This window comes from Rhinolophus ferrumequinum, chromosome 11, assembly GCF_004115265.2.
Source record: "Rhinolophus ferrumequinum isolate MPI-CBG mRhiFer1 chromosome 11, mRhiFer1_v1.p, whole genome shotgun sequence".
Lineage (NCBI taxonomy): Eukaryota > Metazoa > Chordata > Mammalia > Chiroptera > Rhinolophidae > Rhinolophus > Rhinolophus ferrumequinum.
The window spans coordinates 12,243,627-12,260,761 of record NC_046294.1 but is presented as its reverse complement, the minus strand read 5'-3'; the positions used below and the strand labels follow the sequence as shown (position 1 = coordinate 12,260,761).

The 17,135-nt window shown below is 34.3% G+C and overlaps 1 protein-coding gene across 1 annotated transcript; it reads left to right on the top strand.

Moving 5' to 3' along the window:
• Positions 1-13,954: 13,954 nt before the first annotated feature.
• LOC117030966 (olfactory receptor 1038-like) lies at positions 13,955-14,958 on the top strand. Its single transcript, XM_033121232.1, is given in 2 exon segments — positions 13,955-14,828; positions 14,831-14,958. Coding segments are annotated over 2 exon segments (1,002 nt in total).
• Positions 14,959-17,135: the final 2,177 nt, after the last annotated feature.

The window sequence follows — 17,135 nt, the reverse complement described above, 5'->3', positions numbered from 1 at the left end:
TTATTCTGGTGGATTTTGTTGCAAGTTGAAGAATAAAATGACAATTTTCAAGGCTCCTGCCAGGGCAGAGGAAAGGTGATTGTGGGTGTCTTCTCACCTTGAATCATGTCATCTTAGCTCTCTAATGACATGCCAGTCTTGCCCCAGGGAGAGGAGTCTCTTACTCTCAAAATAGTCTTCTTAACAAATATTTTGCTTTGTAATTTTAGAATATAAGGGAATATGTTGGTTAAAAGTTAAATATGATCTGAAAAAATCTCTTGAGACTACTAACACTAATATTTCAGTATTTTTGCACTACTATCCTTTTTATTCATATATAAATATGGCAGCACAAAAGTATGTAATTCATAAATGAACCTGTATTAATATTTCCCTATGTTTCAAATCTGTGCCTGTTTCCACAGCTTTAAAATATATCAAAATAATCTATTATGACTTATCCATTTTCCTATAATCCTCCCCACTATACATTAAGTACTTTAAGCTATGTAAGCTTAAAAAAATTAATCAGAAATATATGAAAACATACAATTTTGTTTGCATAGGAATTAAAAAGATGATTTTTGTTCAATTCAAAATTCACCACATTTTGTTGAAGTTTGTTGCCCAAAGAGTTAATCATGTAGTTTATCAGATAGCTAGTTATTCTAAATTACATGGAGATAAACATCTTTCCCCATAAATATCTGTCTATCTATTTCAAGGGCTTAAAATATCCAGAGCACTTATTCTGATAGGTTTCACTTTTAGCAACATATCCTAGGGAAATATACAGTTGTAAGCAAAATTTTATGGAAACATAAATAGGTAGGTGAAGTTCCTGATGCATACTTCAAAATAATTGTAATTACTTGTATTTCTGCAGGACCAAAAAAGATTAGTCTCATTAAGCTCAATATTAGCCTATTTGAATTTCATTTTTGCTCCTGCCTTCATTTTCCTCAAAGTGGAACCACAAAATATTAACAAAGAAAGGGGCTTGAGAGATCTTTACGTCTAACTCCTTCATATTTCAAATTTTATTTATTACTACAACTATTACTTACCTGTTGCAATTGTGTGCTGTGCTTATCAGATATTCTACTTAGTGAAAAACATGAATTAACTTATGGTAATCTCTTGTTAACACTGTGAGGGACGTTCTATCCCACCGTCCATAATTAACAATTGAAAATAGCCAGACTTATGGTTATGGTGGCAGAGAGTAGATGGTATAGTATGGAGGTCACTGGGTTTGTTTAACTACAGAGCCCATATTCCTAACCATCAAGCTCTGTTACCCAAAATGTAGCCACTTGCTCCTTCAGCTTTAATCGCTTGGCTAGAACAACAATGCTAGCAGATGCATCCATTTTTCTGTAGTATCAAGCTAAATGTTTAAGGCATAGAGAAGACAAATATGGAAGCTGCAGTTTATTAAAGATTGCTAAGCTTTGCATGCACTTTGCCAAGGTAAAATGCAGGAGCCAGAGCTTTTAAACAGTTATTATGTAGTTCTGTGCTTCCTTGCAAATAACTGTTTACTATCTGTGCATTAGAGTTTCTTTAGTTATTTATTTTATATAACTTCAGGATTTCTAGTAGTTCCAAAATACATATCAAACCAAATCAGAGGGAGCCATACGAGAGAATAAATGTATGAGTGAGAACATTAATTATAGTGGATATTTACTATTAAGCGGCATATTTAAGCACCAAATTAATAGTAGAAAAGCAAAGTTTACAGTGGAGTTGCATATCAAGGTAGAATTTGATTCCAAATTCAATAAAATTAAAAATCACCTGGAAACAAAATTACTTATAAAAATCTGTTAAAGAACTCATAAAATATAACATTTATGATTTTGCATCTACTTCACAACTCTCTATATTATTTAATAAATTCCTCTAATTTTTTTAAAAGTATTTTTTGATAGCCTTCAATTACTTTCTGTAGGTTGTACTGAAGCATTCACCATTCCAAAGTCCCAGCATTTATTCAGTCATTTCCACACCTCTGTCAATTTTGAGAAGAAATCCTTAAAATCATTGACAATTTTTACCTGAAGATTGCTTTAGTAAACACCATTGTTTCTTGCCTCATTTCATCTTTCCTAAAGTAAGTTTTGCCTCAAATTTTACTGCACACTGGCATCCCCTCTGGGGTTTTTAACATCTTAATGCCCAGGCACCCCCTTACCAATTTAGTCAGAATGTCTGGGTAGCACCCAGGCATCAGTATTTTCAAAGCTCCCCTGGTGGTTTCAATGTACAGTCATGTTTGAGAATCAGTAGTCTAAAGAACAAATTCAATGGTTAGAATGGCAATAAGAGCTCAACCACACTTTCAAAATCATTTATTTCTCTTTTGGTTTTGTTTGCCTAACCTACGGTGGGTCAGTTGGAGTACATGATTTCACCATGTCAGTGGAATTCAAATTGACATGTGCCTATTTTTGTTCATGTAAAAGGACTCACCAAGAGTTATGAAAATAAAAATATTTTGAGAAAATTAATTTTCATTTCTTATATTTACTTTTTTTTTTTTAATCTGAAAATGATTTGCCTGAAAAGGCACTTGTGCTTTTGGATATTTTGGATATTTGGATATTTTCAAAATCCATCCTTCTCTCACTTTATAAATGAAAATATTTCTCATTTATCTGGAATCTTATATGATTTCTTGCTCCAAGGTGAAAAAATATTCAGGGGTCTAAATGATTTGGACATTTAGATAATTCTTTTCATCGAGACACTCCCATTGCATTAAGAAGACAAATTTCAAATGAAAGTTAGATTTATATTTAATGATTATTCATCAAAATTGAAAATACATAGGTTATTTTATACTAAGAATAATTGTAATTATAACTCAAAACAGAAATATTTTACTATTACAGTATATAAAATCTATAGAGCTATATGGTTACAAGAATAAAATTCCAATTCCAATTAGTGTGTGTATGTGTGTGTGTATGCATTTGTGTCTTAGAGAAGTGAGCTAAAGTAAGAAGTGAGATAAAATAACCAAAGAAATAGTTCCAGAGGTAAAAGTATACTACTTTTGCACAGAAATGCTTTGCATACAAAAGGTGTTCAATCAAAAGGAAAAAAAAATGGTCATTGGGAAACCTCCTTCTCTCTTATCCTCTGCTCTATTAATTAAGATATTTCCTAATTTGCTCACTGTCTAGTGTTATCCAAGACCTTCCCTCTGCTTTTTCAGGGTCTATGTGGCTTTTCTAAGCCAAGCATCCTTCATTCTAGGCCTGCACCAAGCTTGGTTTCTTCAACAGAGCTTGCATGCTGAAACAATGTATACCAACAGTGTACTACAGGGGAGCCTACAGGGCGACTTCTTCAGCCATCAGATGCTCACTCTGTGTATCCCAGAACAAATACAAATGAATGATATGACATGATATGAATAAAAGGTTGGAATGAAAGGTTTGAGTCTGATCACCTGAGAGCCCAGTTTGAAGCCAAACACCTTTTCTGAGAAGCAATATTATACAAATGAAATCTCAATAGATTTACATTTTATTTCAGGATTCAAAAATTATAGTGAGTATCCATTCTTTATTTAAGATAATTTTTTTTTACCTTGTTTGGTGTTTTCAAAGGCCAAAGATGGACTTTTAAAAATACTGGTTTTGACACTTAAGTGTAGAGCCATTCTTGATGACCTACCCTCATTAAGAGAATTTTAGACAGGAAATCTCACCTGTCCTTATATTTCTCCTTCACTGCCACATAGTAACAACTCTCTCCAGTGGGTACCACTGCAGGAGGGAGGGAAATTCTAGGAGATTATATGATTAACTCAGTATGAGGTCATTTAGAGAGAGAGAATTGGAGATGGATGAAGTAGCATTTTAAGTACAAATAGATATCTTTTAGAAAGTACTACAAAGCAGAGAATATGAAAGTAAGAAATGCAGTTAAGATGTTAGAGTTATGATCTCTAAAAGCAGACTGACTTCATTTAATACCACAGCTCCCCAAGGAGAGAGATGTCGAATGGGAAGCTGGGTTAGGGTGGAGGATTGGAGATCCACTCCGTACATAAACTCCTTATGGCTCACCTGCTTAGCAATGATCCTGGCTCCCAGTGAGCTCATTCTATAGGTGTTTGGGTAATTTATTAGTTCCTAGCCTCCTTTGGGTCTAAACTTGAACCTCTAGAGATATCTTAAAGGTGTAATATTTTCTTCCTTGTTTTTCTCAAAGTATGATGAGCTGGCAAATTATACTGGGGATTTAGAAAGAAAAACAAAAAACCTTTTATTTGTATTTGTGAAGGAACCATACTTCAAGTATACCAACCAGACAATTTCCATGAAGGCAAAGGTAGGGTACACTACTGGAAACAACATAAAAAGATGGTTCCTTTGAATAAGAACTCAGGTTTTGTGAAAGTGTAAGACCATTACTTAAATCCTAAGTAATTTATTTATGAGTTCTTGGGCAATATCCATATTCTTTTTAATCCTCTATTTCTTTAATAGTAAAATCAAGTAAAATGGAACACCTTTTATGTGTTTGTCAGTATTGAATGAATTAATATATACAAAGGACTCAGGAAACTCTACGGTAAATAGTAAGTGTTCAAAAGATACTTGCATTAAAAAGTAAGATAAATAAGAATCATAAATAAAGCCAAGATACTCCAAAAACCTACCTGAAAAACAGAACTGCTTCTACCATAGTTTCAGACTCTATCTTGATGAATCCATACAAGAAGGGAAATGTGTTTTTATTAATGGTAAAAGCCAGTTTCTTATCAAATTTCAAACTACAAAACCATTTTCAAATCTCATATACATCATATATTAGATACATGTGTGTGTGTAAAACAAAACTCATAGCAGTAGCTAAAATTCTTGAAAAAGTTATCTACCACTTCTAGTTTTCCACAATCTTTTGCCCTTTCTAATCCAGCTTTTCCCTCCATTATTGAAGCCAGTTCTTTATAGATTATCTGACTAGCATGCCATTGATAAATACAATGAACATTTAAAATTTTTTAGTTGTTTTTCCTCTGAAATTTGAAAAAGTTGTACTGTCTCATTTCTTGTCACTTGTGATTACCACACTTTCTTTGTTTTTATTTTTGTTTTTAATGGTGGTAAGAACACTTACATGAGATCTACCCTCTTAACAAATTTTTAAGTACACAATATAGTATTACTGACTGTAAACAATGTGTTATAGAGCAGGCCTCTAGAATTTATGCATCTTATATAACTGACCCTTTCTATCCATCCAACAAGTCTCACTTCCCCCTCTCCCAGCCCCTGGCAAACACCATTCTACTCTGTTTCTATGAGTTTGCCTGTTTTATATACTTTATCTAAGTGGAATAATGCAGTATTTATCCTTCTGTAACTGGCTTATTTCATTTAACATAAGTCCTCCAGATTCATCCATGTTGTCACATATGGCATAATTGCCTTCTTCTCTTTTTTTAAAGCTCAATGATGTTCCATTGTAGGTTTATATCCCATTTTCTTTATCTATCACCCATCAGTAGACATTTAAGTTGTTTCCATATAGTAGCTGTTGTGAATAATGATGCAATGAACATGGGAATGCAGATATCTCTTCTAGATCCTGATTTCAATTATTTTGGATATAGATCCAGAAGTGGATAGAGCTATGATATGATAGTTCTATTTTTAATTACTTGAGGAACCTCCATACTGTTTTCCATAATAGCTGTATCATTTTATACTCCCACCAATCATGTACAAGGATTCTAATTTCTTCACATCCTCATCAACAGTTATATATAACTTGGGCAATATCCATATCCATATATATATATAAAATGGCCATCCTAACTGGTATGAAGTGATATCTCATTGTGGTTTTGGTTTGCTTTTCCCCCATGATTAGTGATGTCAGCCACATTTTCATATACCTATCGGCCATTTGTAATCTTCTTTGGAGAAATATCTACTCAAGTCCTTAGCCCATTTTCTAATTGGATTACTTGGGTTATTTTGCTGATGAGTTATAGGAGTCTCATATATTTTGGACAATAACTACTTATCATATGTGTGGTTTTTAAATATTTTCTCCCAATCTGCAAGTTACTTTTCACTTTGTTGATTGCTTCTTTTGTGTGCAGAAGCTTTTAGTTTTATGTAGTTCTAGGTGTCTAATTTTGGTTTTGTCACTTGTGCTTTCAGTGTCATATCCAAGAAAGCATTGCCAAGCCCAATACCATGATTTTCCACTATATTTTTTTCTAGGAGTTTTAGAGTTGCATTTAAGGAGTTTTAGTCTTGCATTTAAGGAGTTTTCGTCTTGAATTTTTAAGTCTTAAATTTATTTTGAATTGATTTCTGTGGGTGGTGTAAGATAAGGATCCAATTTTATTCTTTTGGATGTTGATATCCAGTTTTCCCAATGCCATTTGTTGAAAAGACTATCCTTTCCCCATTGTTTATTTAGGCACTTTTGTCAAAGATCAGTTGACTATATATTTGTGGGTTTATTTCTTAGTGCTTTATTCAGTTCTATTGGTCTATATGTCTGTTTTATGCCAATACCATGAAGTTTTGCAATATATTTTGAAATTAAGAGGTGTGATGCTTCCAGCTTTGTTCTTTTTTCTGAAGATTTCTTTGAACATTGGGGGTCTTTTGTGGTTCCATATGAATTTTAGGATTGTAAAAATGCCACTGGGATTTTGGTAGAGATCACATTTTCTTTGTTTTTCTCCTAACTCACTGATTTCACTTTTAGCTTCTACTTTTCTGCTGTTATTTCTTCTACTTCATCCTCTCTTCTAGACCTGTTTTTTTAAAGCCCATAACTTCAGTTATCACTGAAGCTCAAATTTATTTGTCTGAAACACCTCCTTTCACCTTTAAAGTTTTCTATCTAACTGTCCAGTATTGAGTTTAAATAGGATGTCTTACAGCATCTCAAATTCTATATGCCAAAGACCAAATTCTTAATATCCTGCCTGCAAATCTGATTTTCATCCTGTGGGCTTTATCTTAGTGGATGGTACTACTATCCACCCTATTGTCTATGCAGGTCAAATAATATTTGTCCTTGAACTTTTTGAATCCTTACTTTCCAAATTTTATATCAACTTAACTTTTAGGTATTGCCTTTTCCCTTGCTTTTCTTTCTATCTCTACTGCCACCCTCCAATCCCAACATCATTCATTATTTCTAGTTTTGTATATATATATATGTGTGTGTGTATATATATATATATATATATATACACACACACATTCACCTTGAATTTCTATTCTAGCTCACACAGTTATCAGGTATGACTTGGGACAAGTCATTTAAACTCTCTGAGGCTCTCTTACATAAAGTATGAGAACACTTTTTTCCTCCACCATAGTGTTTTGTGAAAAGTAATGACATAATGTATGTGTACCTTTTCAGTACCTTGCCTGGCTATAATACACACCCAATCAATTTTAGTCACTGTCGATATTATTGTGTTTATTATCCTCCTACTCATCATTATAAGCATCATCAATCTGCAAAGTAATTTAATATCCAATATAAATTTACTCCTCAAAATTGCCCTGTGCTGTAAGTAGTATTTTCATTTCTTAATTGAGGCTCAGAGATTACGACTTTCCCAAGAGTACATAGATAGACAGTAGGAGAGCCTGACCACAAACCTAGATCTGGCTACAAAACCTCTTCTCTTCCCACTAAACAATCTTGTCTCCCAAAGGAAGGTGCTTCAAGGTGGAGGAAATAGTCATCCCTGAGAAATCAGATAATTATCTCTATATACTCAAACTCAATCGCCTATTCATTAATCTTATATTGAAACTCTATGTTTGTTGAGACGGGTTTCAGTTAATATGTCCCCACCAAAAATAACTGAGAAATGTCATTTTAACAAGGCCCCTTGAAACTGATTAGCAAGTAAATCCTATCTAGCAATTCCAATAGGGAATTTCATTTGCAATGAAGAGTTTCGTAATAAGACCCAGAGAGACAGTTTCATCATCAACACTGATGCAAACTCTGACTTCAGTTTCTCTTGACTTAATGATCAGCAATTATTAGTTAAATCAACAGATGAAGATTGGTAGCTACAGAAAATGACATTTTTCTTAATTTTCCTAGATATTCTGAACTTCTGCAGCCTGACTCCAGCAGAAATGCTAACCTAATTGCTTTCATTTTATGTAGTCTGCGCAGGCAGTAGGCACTTGGGAACTTCTAAGTTCTCTGGCAAGGTACTGCATATAAACCAGTACCAACTAATTTGGGAATATAATCACTGATTCATTTCTCTTTCAAATTCAGTTTCAAACTTTTTTCACAATTAAAGTTTTTGTCATGTGCAATGACCTGCAGGCCCTGCTAGAACTCTAAGGCATTCTAGGATATCTAAGGATATTAATGGATATTTAATTCTTCCCTGAATAAAGAAATCCAAAAGAGTCAGCTAGGTAAAGCCCTACTCAATTAGATTTAGGATAAAAATATCAAATGTAAAGTATACATCCTAGCAGTATAAGATAGCATATGCCATGTTTGCACAGTTTAGTTGGAGGTGATGGTCTGTGAGTGGCAAAGTATTGGTTTCTGCATATTTGGATTATGAACTGAACTGGAATAATGGATTATGAACTGAACTATGATAAAATGTTTCTGACTAGTATTCGATCATTTTCTACAAATAGGACAGGACACAAAAATCTAATCACAATAGAAACATTATACTCAAAGATATCAAATTAAGTCATTCCAGGAAAAACAAATACAATAAACTTGCCTGAAGGAATAAATGGAATTTAAAAGTATCAAGAAAATAATTGCATGTGTGAGTTTGTGTTTAAATAAAAATGAGAGGAATACAAATGAAGGTTTATGCAGAGGATTATTCATGCATAATCACAGGAATTAAGAACCAAAAATTGGGTAAAGGAAAAAAAAGTCCTAGGCAAACTGAGTTAGTAATTAAAAATAAAAGCAAAAATAACTAAACAGAAGTCTCTTTTTTGCGCTTTATCTGTGGTTCCTGATACAAACCAGGGACTCAATAAGTCATTGTGGAACAGTAAAAGAATCTCTCAGAAAGTTTTCTGGAATTTGACTCCCAACAGTTCCAAGTTCACTATTTAAAAATGGGGTTTTCTCTTTTATGTATATTTTTTAATCATTGGTAAAATATAACACAGATTTTATTTTATGTGTATATATACATATGTTTATGTATATAAATTACATATGCATTCTACATATACAGAGAGTGCCAAAAAAATGTATACACATTTTAAGAAAGGAAAAAACTGTATTAAAATTGTAATACAACGAAGGATGCTAGCATTCATTTGATTAATGCCATCTTTTGAGTGAACGTCATACTACACATTGCTACCATAATTTAATTCAACTTCAAAAAGTAATACATAGATAACATCTCTTAAAATGTGTACATTTTTTGGCACTCTCAGTATTATATATTATATATATACATATATAAATTTATGTATATACTTAATCATTAGATTTTACTAACGATTAATATACATTTTACTAATGATTAAATAAACATACATAAAAGAAAACACCACTTGTAAAGAATGAGCTTGGCAAAGTGAAATATATATAATTATTAATGTTAGTGCAGACAAATGGACATTTTGGGGAGTTCAATTGCAAAAACTTTGTGCAAGATTTATTTTTTGTTCAACAATGATTTATTAAGTCCCCAGTTTGTGTCAAGAACTCCAGATAAAGCAGTTAAAAAGAGACTAAAACCCCTGCCCACATAGTACAAAACAGAGATCACAAACAACTAAGCCTAGAAAATATTATGTAGTGATAAATGATATTGAGGAGGAAAAGTAAGTCAGGGAAGGGACGTAGTAGCAATTAGTGATTTACAGCATTTATGATAGACCAGACAGGATTTTATACACTTGAACTCATTTAATCCTCATAGTCCAGACAGTATTTTATACACTTGAACTCATTTAATCCTCATAGTCCAGACAGGATTTTATACACTTGAACTCATTTAATCCTCATAGTCCAGACAGGATTTTATACACTTGAACTCATTTAATCCTCATAGTCCAGACAGGATTTTATACACTTGAACTCATTTAATCTTTATACACTTTAACTCATTTAATCCTCAAAGCAGCACTCGAGACAGTTACTACTGTTTTTGTTTCAAAAATGATGCAAACAAGACGATGTTATGTGACCAAGTACTGCCAGGGCACATAATGGCAGAGCCAGAATTTTGACCTAGACAATCAGGCTCCTGTGTTCTCTCTCACACTTCACCACTGTGCAAGTGTCCAGGGGTGAAAGAGTGAGATATCTAAGGAAAAATATTCAAGGTACAGGGAACAAATACAAATACCTAATACTGACATGCCTGTCGTACTGGAAGTCAGTGTGGAGAGAAGGATGGAAAGGGGAGCTAGGGATTAAGATCACTCAGGTCAGAAACCAATGGCCAGAATTCCAGATCTTGTGGGCCCTTGTAAGAATTTTGGGTTTTACTTTGGGTGAAATGGCAAACTGCCGGATTCTGTGCCAAGGAGTGAGATAACCTAATTAGATGGGAGAGGGGTTGGGGGATGGGTGAGAAAGGGGAAGGGATTAGGAAGTGCAAATATCGCAGTCAATGGACACAGTGAACCTATTTGAAAGAATGGTGAAAATAGTAAAATGAGTGATTAAATCAGAATCCCTCTGATTGAGATTACAAGGACAAGAAGGAACAAATGTAAATGAATAATTAGAATACATTAAATGTGCTTGTAATATTTAAATTGTTTGCCATTTGTTTTTGCTTTTCTTTGCTTTGTTTATGTGAATTGGATTGTTTATGTGAATTGCATACATCATCAAGGACTAGTGATTTCATGGTGAGATCATTCTAGGTCAAATATGACCCAACTTTAGCTTTTTTTTTTTTAGGTTGATCTTTTTCTAAGTAGAACTTTCTAATCACAGTTGTGCCTTGGACGGTCAGTGACCCTGGGAGAGGCATGTCTGGGGAACATTAGGCATTAACTCTCTAAGGAATAGAGACTCCACTATATAAAAGGCTATATCACACAGTCACACATCCACACTGCAAAGGACACTCATACGGAAACATTCAGGTAGGTTATCAGGTACTATTGGTCTTTTCCGTAGCCTTCCTCCGCTGATCCATCCACAGTTTTCCCCATTAAAAAGAAAGTAGATGACCCTGTTCTTTTCTACTCCAAGTGGGTGAAGCTGACATCTATACACAAGAATGAAGTAACATTCTCAGCTTCCCCAAAATAAAAGATCTCCTTCAATTGCTTCCTGAGTTTGGGCTTCCTTCAGAAAAAGAAAGCACTTTTTTTTTTAATCTGTTGATAAAACTTCAGAAGCCAGTTCCTGTAGAAGAAAAATATTTGTGTGTGAGAGAGTTGCCTTTTGGGAGAAAAATTTGATGGTTTAAAAATCAAGTGTAGCAAAGAAACATTCACAGGTGAAAAATAATACACAAAAAAGGAAGCTGGTCTTTTCAAATTTTGAAGTTGATGAAGGTGTATGGGCTTTTATTTTTTCCTTTTATTATGGATGTACAAGGAAGGAAAATATGCCTGATTCTAGTCTATGATGGGCAAAGAAAAGTAGCTCAGTACTAAAACTTCCACCTTAATCACTATAAAACGTCTAAAGTGAGGTTTATCATGAAAGACCGAAAGTGGGGCCAGAGTCAGAACGTTCCTATTTCTGGAAGAGGGCAAATGCTGGCCAAATAATTACTTTCTCATTTCCTCTTCTATTCTTCACCAAGAATAGTGAGCTGTAGTACTAATAGCTGTAGTACTAATAGCTAAGATGCCACTTTAGGGAGACAAGTCAGTTCAACAATTTTATCCAAACACACCTCTCACAAAGTGGGCTTTGGCTCCACCAAGAGAAAATTGTTTACATGTCATATTTTATGTATATGTATGTGTTTGTTTGTATATATACATACAAATGTGTATGTATGTATGCATACGCATATATATTTGTTTTATTTTTGGAAAACACATTAGGTACAAGTTACAATATTAAGCTGAGTCAATAGAGGAAAAAGAGAAAATTATAAGGACAGATTTCCTGACCACTTACACCAAACTGTTTAAAAAAAAAAAAAGTTTATCTTTGGGCTTCATGTTAGGAAGGGAAAGGGATTATTCCTTCTATTTTATACACTTTATTTATTCAAATTTGATATGGTGAGGATTTATTCCCCCTCCCCCATTCAACCCCCCTCTCCCCCCCGCCCTTTGAAACTATTGTTTCTCAGTCTAGTTGTGTAGGACACAGCTCCCTGGCCCATGCTGGTATTGAGCCTTGCACTCCACTGGACTGAAGCAGTCAGTCCACGGTCATCAGTCAGCTGCTCACAGCAGCTCATGGCAGCTCTGCCGGCTGCTGGCCATTCATGCTGGCCACCGGCTGCTCACAGCAGCACACAGCAACCCATGGCAGCTTATGCCAACCTCCCAGGGTTCACGGCAGCCCAGCTCCAAGGAGAGCCGTTATTCACAACCTTAGCTGTAGAGGGCGCAGCTTACTGGCCCATTTGGGAATTAAACTGGCGACTTTGGCCTGAGGAGCATGGTGCTCCAACCACCTGAGCCACCAGGCCGGCCTGAGAATTTCTTATCCTTTATTTTCATCCCAAAATTAAAAATAGCTTTCTCAGTCTCAGAGGTGGAAAGGGGCTTATAATTCCCAAAAAGCAAATCATTGTTGTTATCACCATAGGCAAGTTACATGCAGAAAAATAAGAAGATTAATTCTGTTCTGGAGATGGAAGTGGGAGGGTACTGAGGGCCAAGAACCTAAGGAGGCTTCATGAAGACATTGGTAACTGGAGGAAGACAAGGCTTTGTATTTCCTAGGAATATAGAATCTAAATAAGGACAAGCAATTTTTAGCAGTCTGAGGAAAACTGCCCATGACTGACTCTATCTCACGTCCCTGCTTCTTTTTCCTACAGTTGCACAGGTTGTAGACTGACTGACAACTTGGACCCCCTAAGTAAGGACCAAAAGGCAGTTCTAATAATTTCACAATTGCTTTAACAATGATAACTTTTCAATCATAAAACAGGAGTATTACTTCCCCGAAATTATTCTTGTTCTCATCAAAGAGGTCACCACCATTTGAAAGCAGAAATTTATGCTGCTTCACTGAAAATTTTGTCAGAGAATGTAGAAAACATTTCTGACTATAAATATTGGAAGTAATTAAAATAGAACTCTATAGAACAGTTTAACCTAGAGAACTACACTTTTTAAAATCCATATATACTAGCCCTACTCACAAGTGTTTTGTTTTGTTTTAATTTTTAGGACTTTGTATATGAAAATGAATTAGTTATATACAAATTCAACATTTGCCAGATCCACCACTAGAAACACTTACTGGCCTCATTTTTTTCCTCCTCATTGAATATCCTGCTTACTTTTCCTTTAGTATAATGTATAATAGTTAAAATAGAAGAAAAAATATCTATTCAAAAAAGATTTTTAAAATTAGTACATTAAGCTCCACCAAAAAGAAAATAAGAGTTCAGGAAAAAGAAATTTTAATGAATAAGCGTTCAGGAAAACAATTTTTTAATTGTTTTCTTTTTCTTATCCAATAAAATTTAAAATGACCTATCTAGAATATTAAATATATCTACAAACATATAAAGTTTTTTTTGTTTGCTTTTTAACTTTACTATGTACCTTCAATTGAGTTATTTTTTATTGGCTCTCAATATTTGGCCTCATAAAATGAGATCTAGTGAGAGAAGAGAGTCTGAAATGGGATATATTTTTTTGTTCTGATATTCTACTTCAATGAATGATAATTTCTGAAGCTAAAACACAGTGGAGTGGGCATCTGAGGACAATTCCTTCATCCCAATAATTTGTTTCAGTCCCCATCTTGTCTTTTTTCGGCAGTTGAGACACTGGAATAAATGGCTGAAAGGAATAGCACCAGGGAGATGGAATTCATTCTTTTAGGCTTTTCAGTCCATCAAGAGATTGAACTCATTCTCTGTCTGCTCTTAGACTTGTCAGTCCATCAAGAGATTGAACTCATTCTCCTTCTGCTCATTTCAGTGGTATACACTCTAACTTTGGTGGGAAACATTGGCATGATTTCATTAATCCAATTGGACGCTCGACTTCACACAACCATGTACTTTTTCCTGAATAATCTGACCTTTGTAGACCTTTGTTACTCCTCTTCAGCAGTCCCCAAACTCCTGGAGACCCTGCTGACCAAGCACAGGTCCGTATCTTTCTATGCATGTGCAACACAGCTGGGCTTTTTCCTGAACTTCCTGATTTCGGAGACATTTCTTCTGGCGGTAATAGCGTATGACTGCTATGTGGCCATCTGCAATCCTCTTCTCTACATGGTGCTCATGTCCCCAAAGGAGTGTATGAAACTGGTAATGGGCCTCTATTTATACAGCTTTTCTGTTGCTTTGCTCCACACAGTCGTTACTTTCCAATTGATCTATTGTGGCCCCAATGTCATCCATCACTTCTACTGTGATGAGGTCCCTGTAATGGCCCTTGCCTGCTCAGACACCAGCGTCAAAGAGATCTTGATTTTCATCTTTGCTGGACTCAACACGATCAGCTCTTTGACGACGGTCCTTAATTCCTCTTTATACATTGTGGCTGCCCTCCTGAGGATACAGTCTATGGAAGGGAGGTACAAAGCGTTCTCAACGTGTGTCTCTCATCTGACCACAGTGACGATATTCTATGGGACTCTGATCTTCATGTGTCTGCAGCCTAAATCGAACCATTCCCTTGACACAGACAAAATGGCCCTTGTGTCTACACAATAGTCATTCCTATGCTGAACCCCATGATCTACAGCTTGAAGAACCAAGAGGTAAAAAATGCCTTGATAAAAGTCATTGAAAAATGTTATGTCTTGCCTCTAACAAACTTTAAAAAGTGACTTGGAACAACACCTGCCTTGGAACAATGCCACAAGCACCTATGTTGTTGTTTTTTAATAATTTTTTGATGGAGTAAATTTATTTTCACCATTCTTCACATGGGTAATATTATTTTGTACATGAGCTCTATTTTTGATACAATCTATAAGATGAAATGTTTAAAGGAGTAGAATTTAGATTTTTAACAAATTGCTACTTGTGTAGGTATGTGACTCTGATAGCTTTGACCCGGATATTTCCTATTCAACTGATAATAAGATTTAGCTGTTGCTTTTTAAAGTGTTTCTGTTTCATATAGTGGTGAAGGACAGAGAAGGGGGCAAGGAAGGTGCTGAGGTAAGTTTCTTGTCCATCCCCATGTCATTTCATGCACTAGCCTGTTCCTTGACTGCACCCTGCCTGTTAGCCATCATCCCTCACTCTGCCTCCGACCACCACTAGATTTATTACTGATCACTCCCTGCAATTACATAATTATCATGGATTCTAAATAAATTATAAGACTGTATTACTATGACCTATGTACTGTGATAGGTGTTAGAATTAATCTAGTGACTCAGGAAATACATTTTGTTGATTTGATAATAAAGTTAGGAATCACAAACAATGAACAAAATGAAGTTCATTATCAAATAAACAAAATGAAGTCATGACAATGGTATGTCTCAGAGTTACTTGTGAACCCCTTCCTACCAAAAAATGATTTTCCTTTTTATTCTGTCTTTCCTGCTTTCATCTCACCAAGAGCTGATGATTCAAACCCAGGCATGCCCAATAATCAAAATCTGTCCACATTCAAGATATGGCATCTCAGTAAAATACAAAGAAGTTAGGCCTTGGAATCTTATGGTCTTGGGTTCCAACCTAAGTTTTACCACTTCTAGCTCAGCGACATTGGGTAATATCTCTGACTTCTATCAAATAGGCTCCTTAAAACCACCTCTTAGTGGTAGAAAAAAGGTGAAAAGTTGCTTTAACATTATTGAGTTCTCAGTAAGGGTACTTAGGAGTATAACTCAAAGCTGGTTCTGTCCTAGAGTTATAGCTCATTAAACAATGTGAGAACATATTGGATTCCTGAGTTCCCTTCAATCGTTTGAATATTATATGACTAAAATTAACCAATAGTATAACAACAGAGACTTTCAGAAGAAACTTACTAAATTTCGTCTTACTAGAAACACATAGTAGTCTTGGACATTGCAGGAATTATTGAACTCCGAAAAAAAATCAAAGTGGTGAGGTATATTTAAACCCCATGGGAAGTAGTACCTGATAGGCAGAGTTGCTATATTATATATATATTATATATAAAATATTATATGTATTGCATATTATATATAATATAATATATTACATATATTACAGTGTATATTATATATATATATACACACAGTAACTATATATATGATAGGTGTGTATGTGATTGTGGTGACTTGTCCTAAAGTTATGTTGTCTTCTGATTTTTCGTTATTATTATGCTTTTAGAATGATTTTTCCTACATTGGCACATCTCTATTATTTACTTAACAGATTTTTGCTTAAATTAGCTCAACTTTATTTAAATAAATCTGAAAACAAAATACTATATAATCATTGCAAATGAAAAAGAACTATGCTAATCATCATAAAAACTAACAAAAATTATAAATGTACAAACATTTAAAATAACCAAATGTATGTAATATTTCAAATTATGTATTATATTTTGGGAAATACTAGCAAAAGAAAGTACTGTTTAGGAGTTAATCAGAAGTTCATAATAACCACTTTAACTTAAATCATTCCAAGTTATCTTACTATAGGTTTAATAGTTAAATTTAAATTTTGGATTTATGTGATGATATCAATACTGTCATATTAAACTATGTATTTTTAAAGTTATATTTATATCTGCTTCACCCAACCCCAACACCATTATTAAAGCAGAAATAAAGTGTTCTAAGTGATGAAAATGGTACAAATTCTGGACAGGAAGCACTAAATTATAATTATAACTTTCAAGCTTTTAAATTAATTTCTTTTTTGGCTTAGGGGGGCACCATAGCAGAGAAATTAATCTTGGAAGTTTTGACTGTCATTTGTCAAAGGCAAGAACTCAAGAAAGGAAAATATCTTTGTTGTTGTTTTGGTTTTGCTTTTTTTGTAACTCCAAAGCATAACATTAAATAGCTAA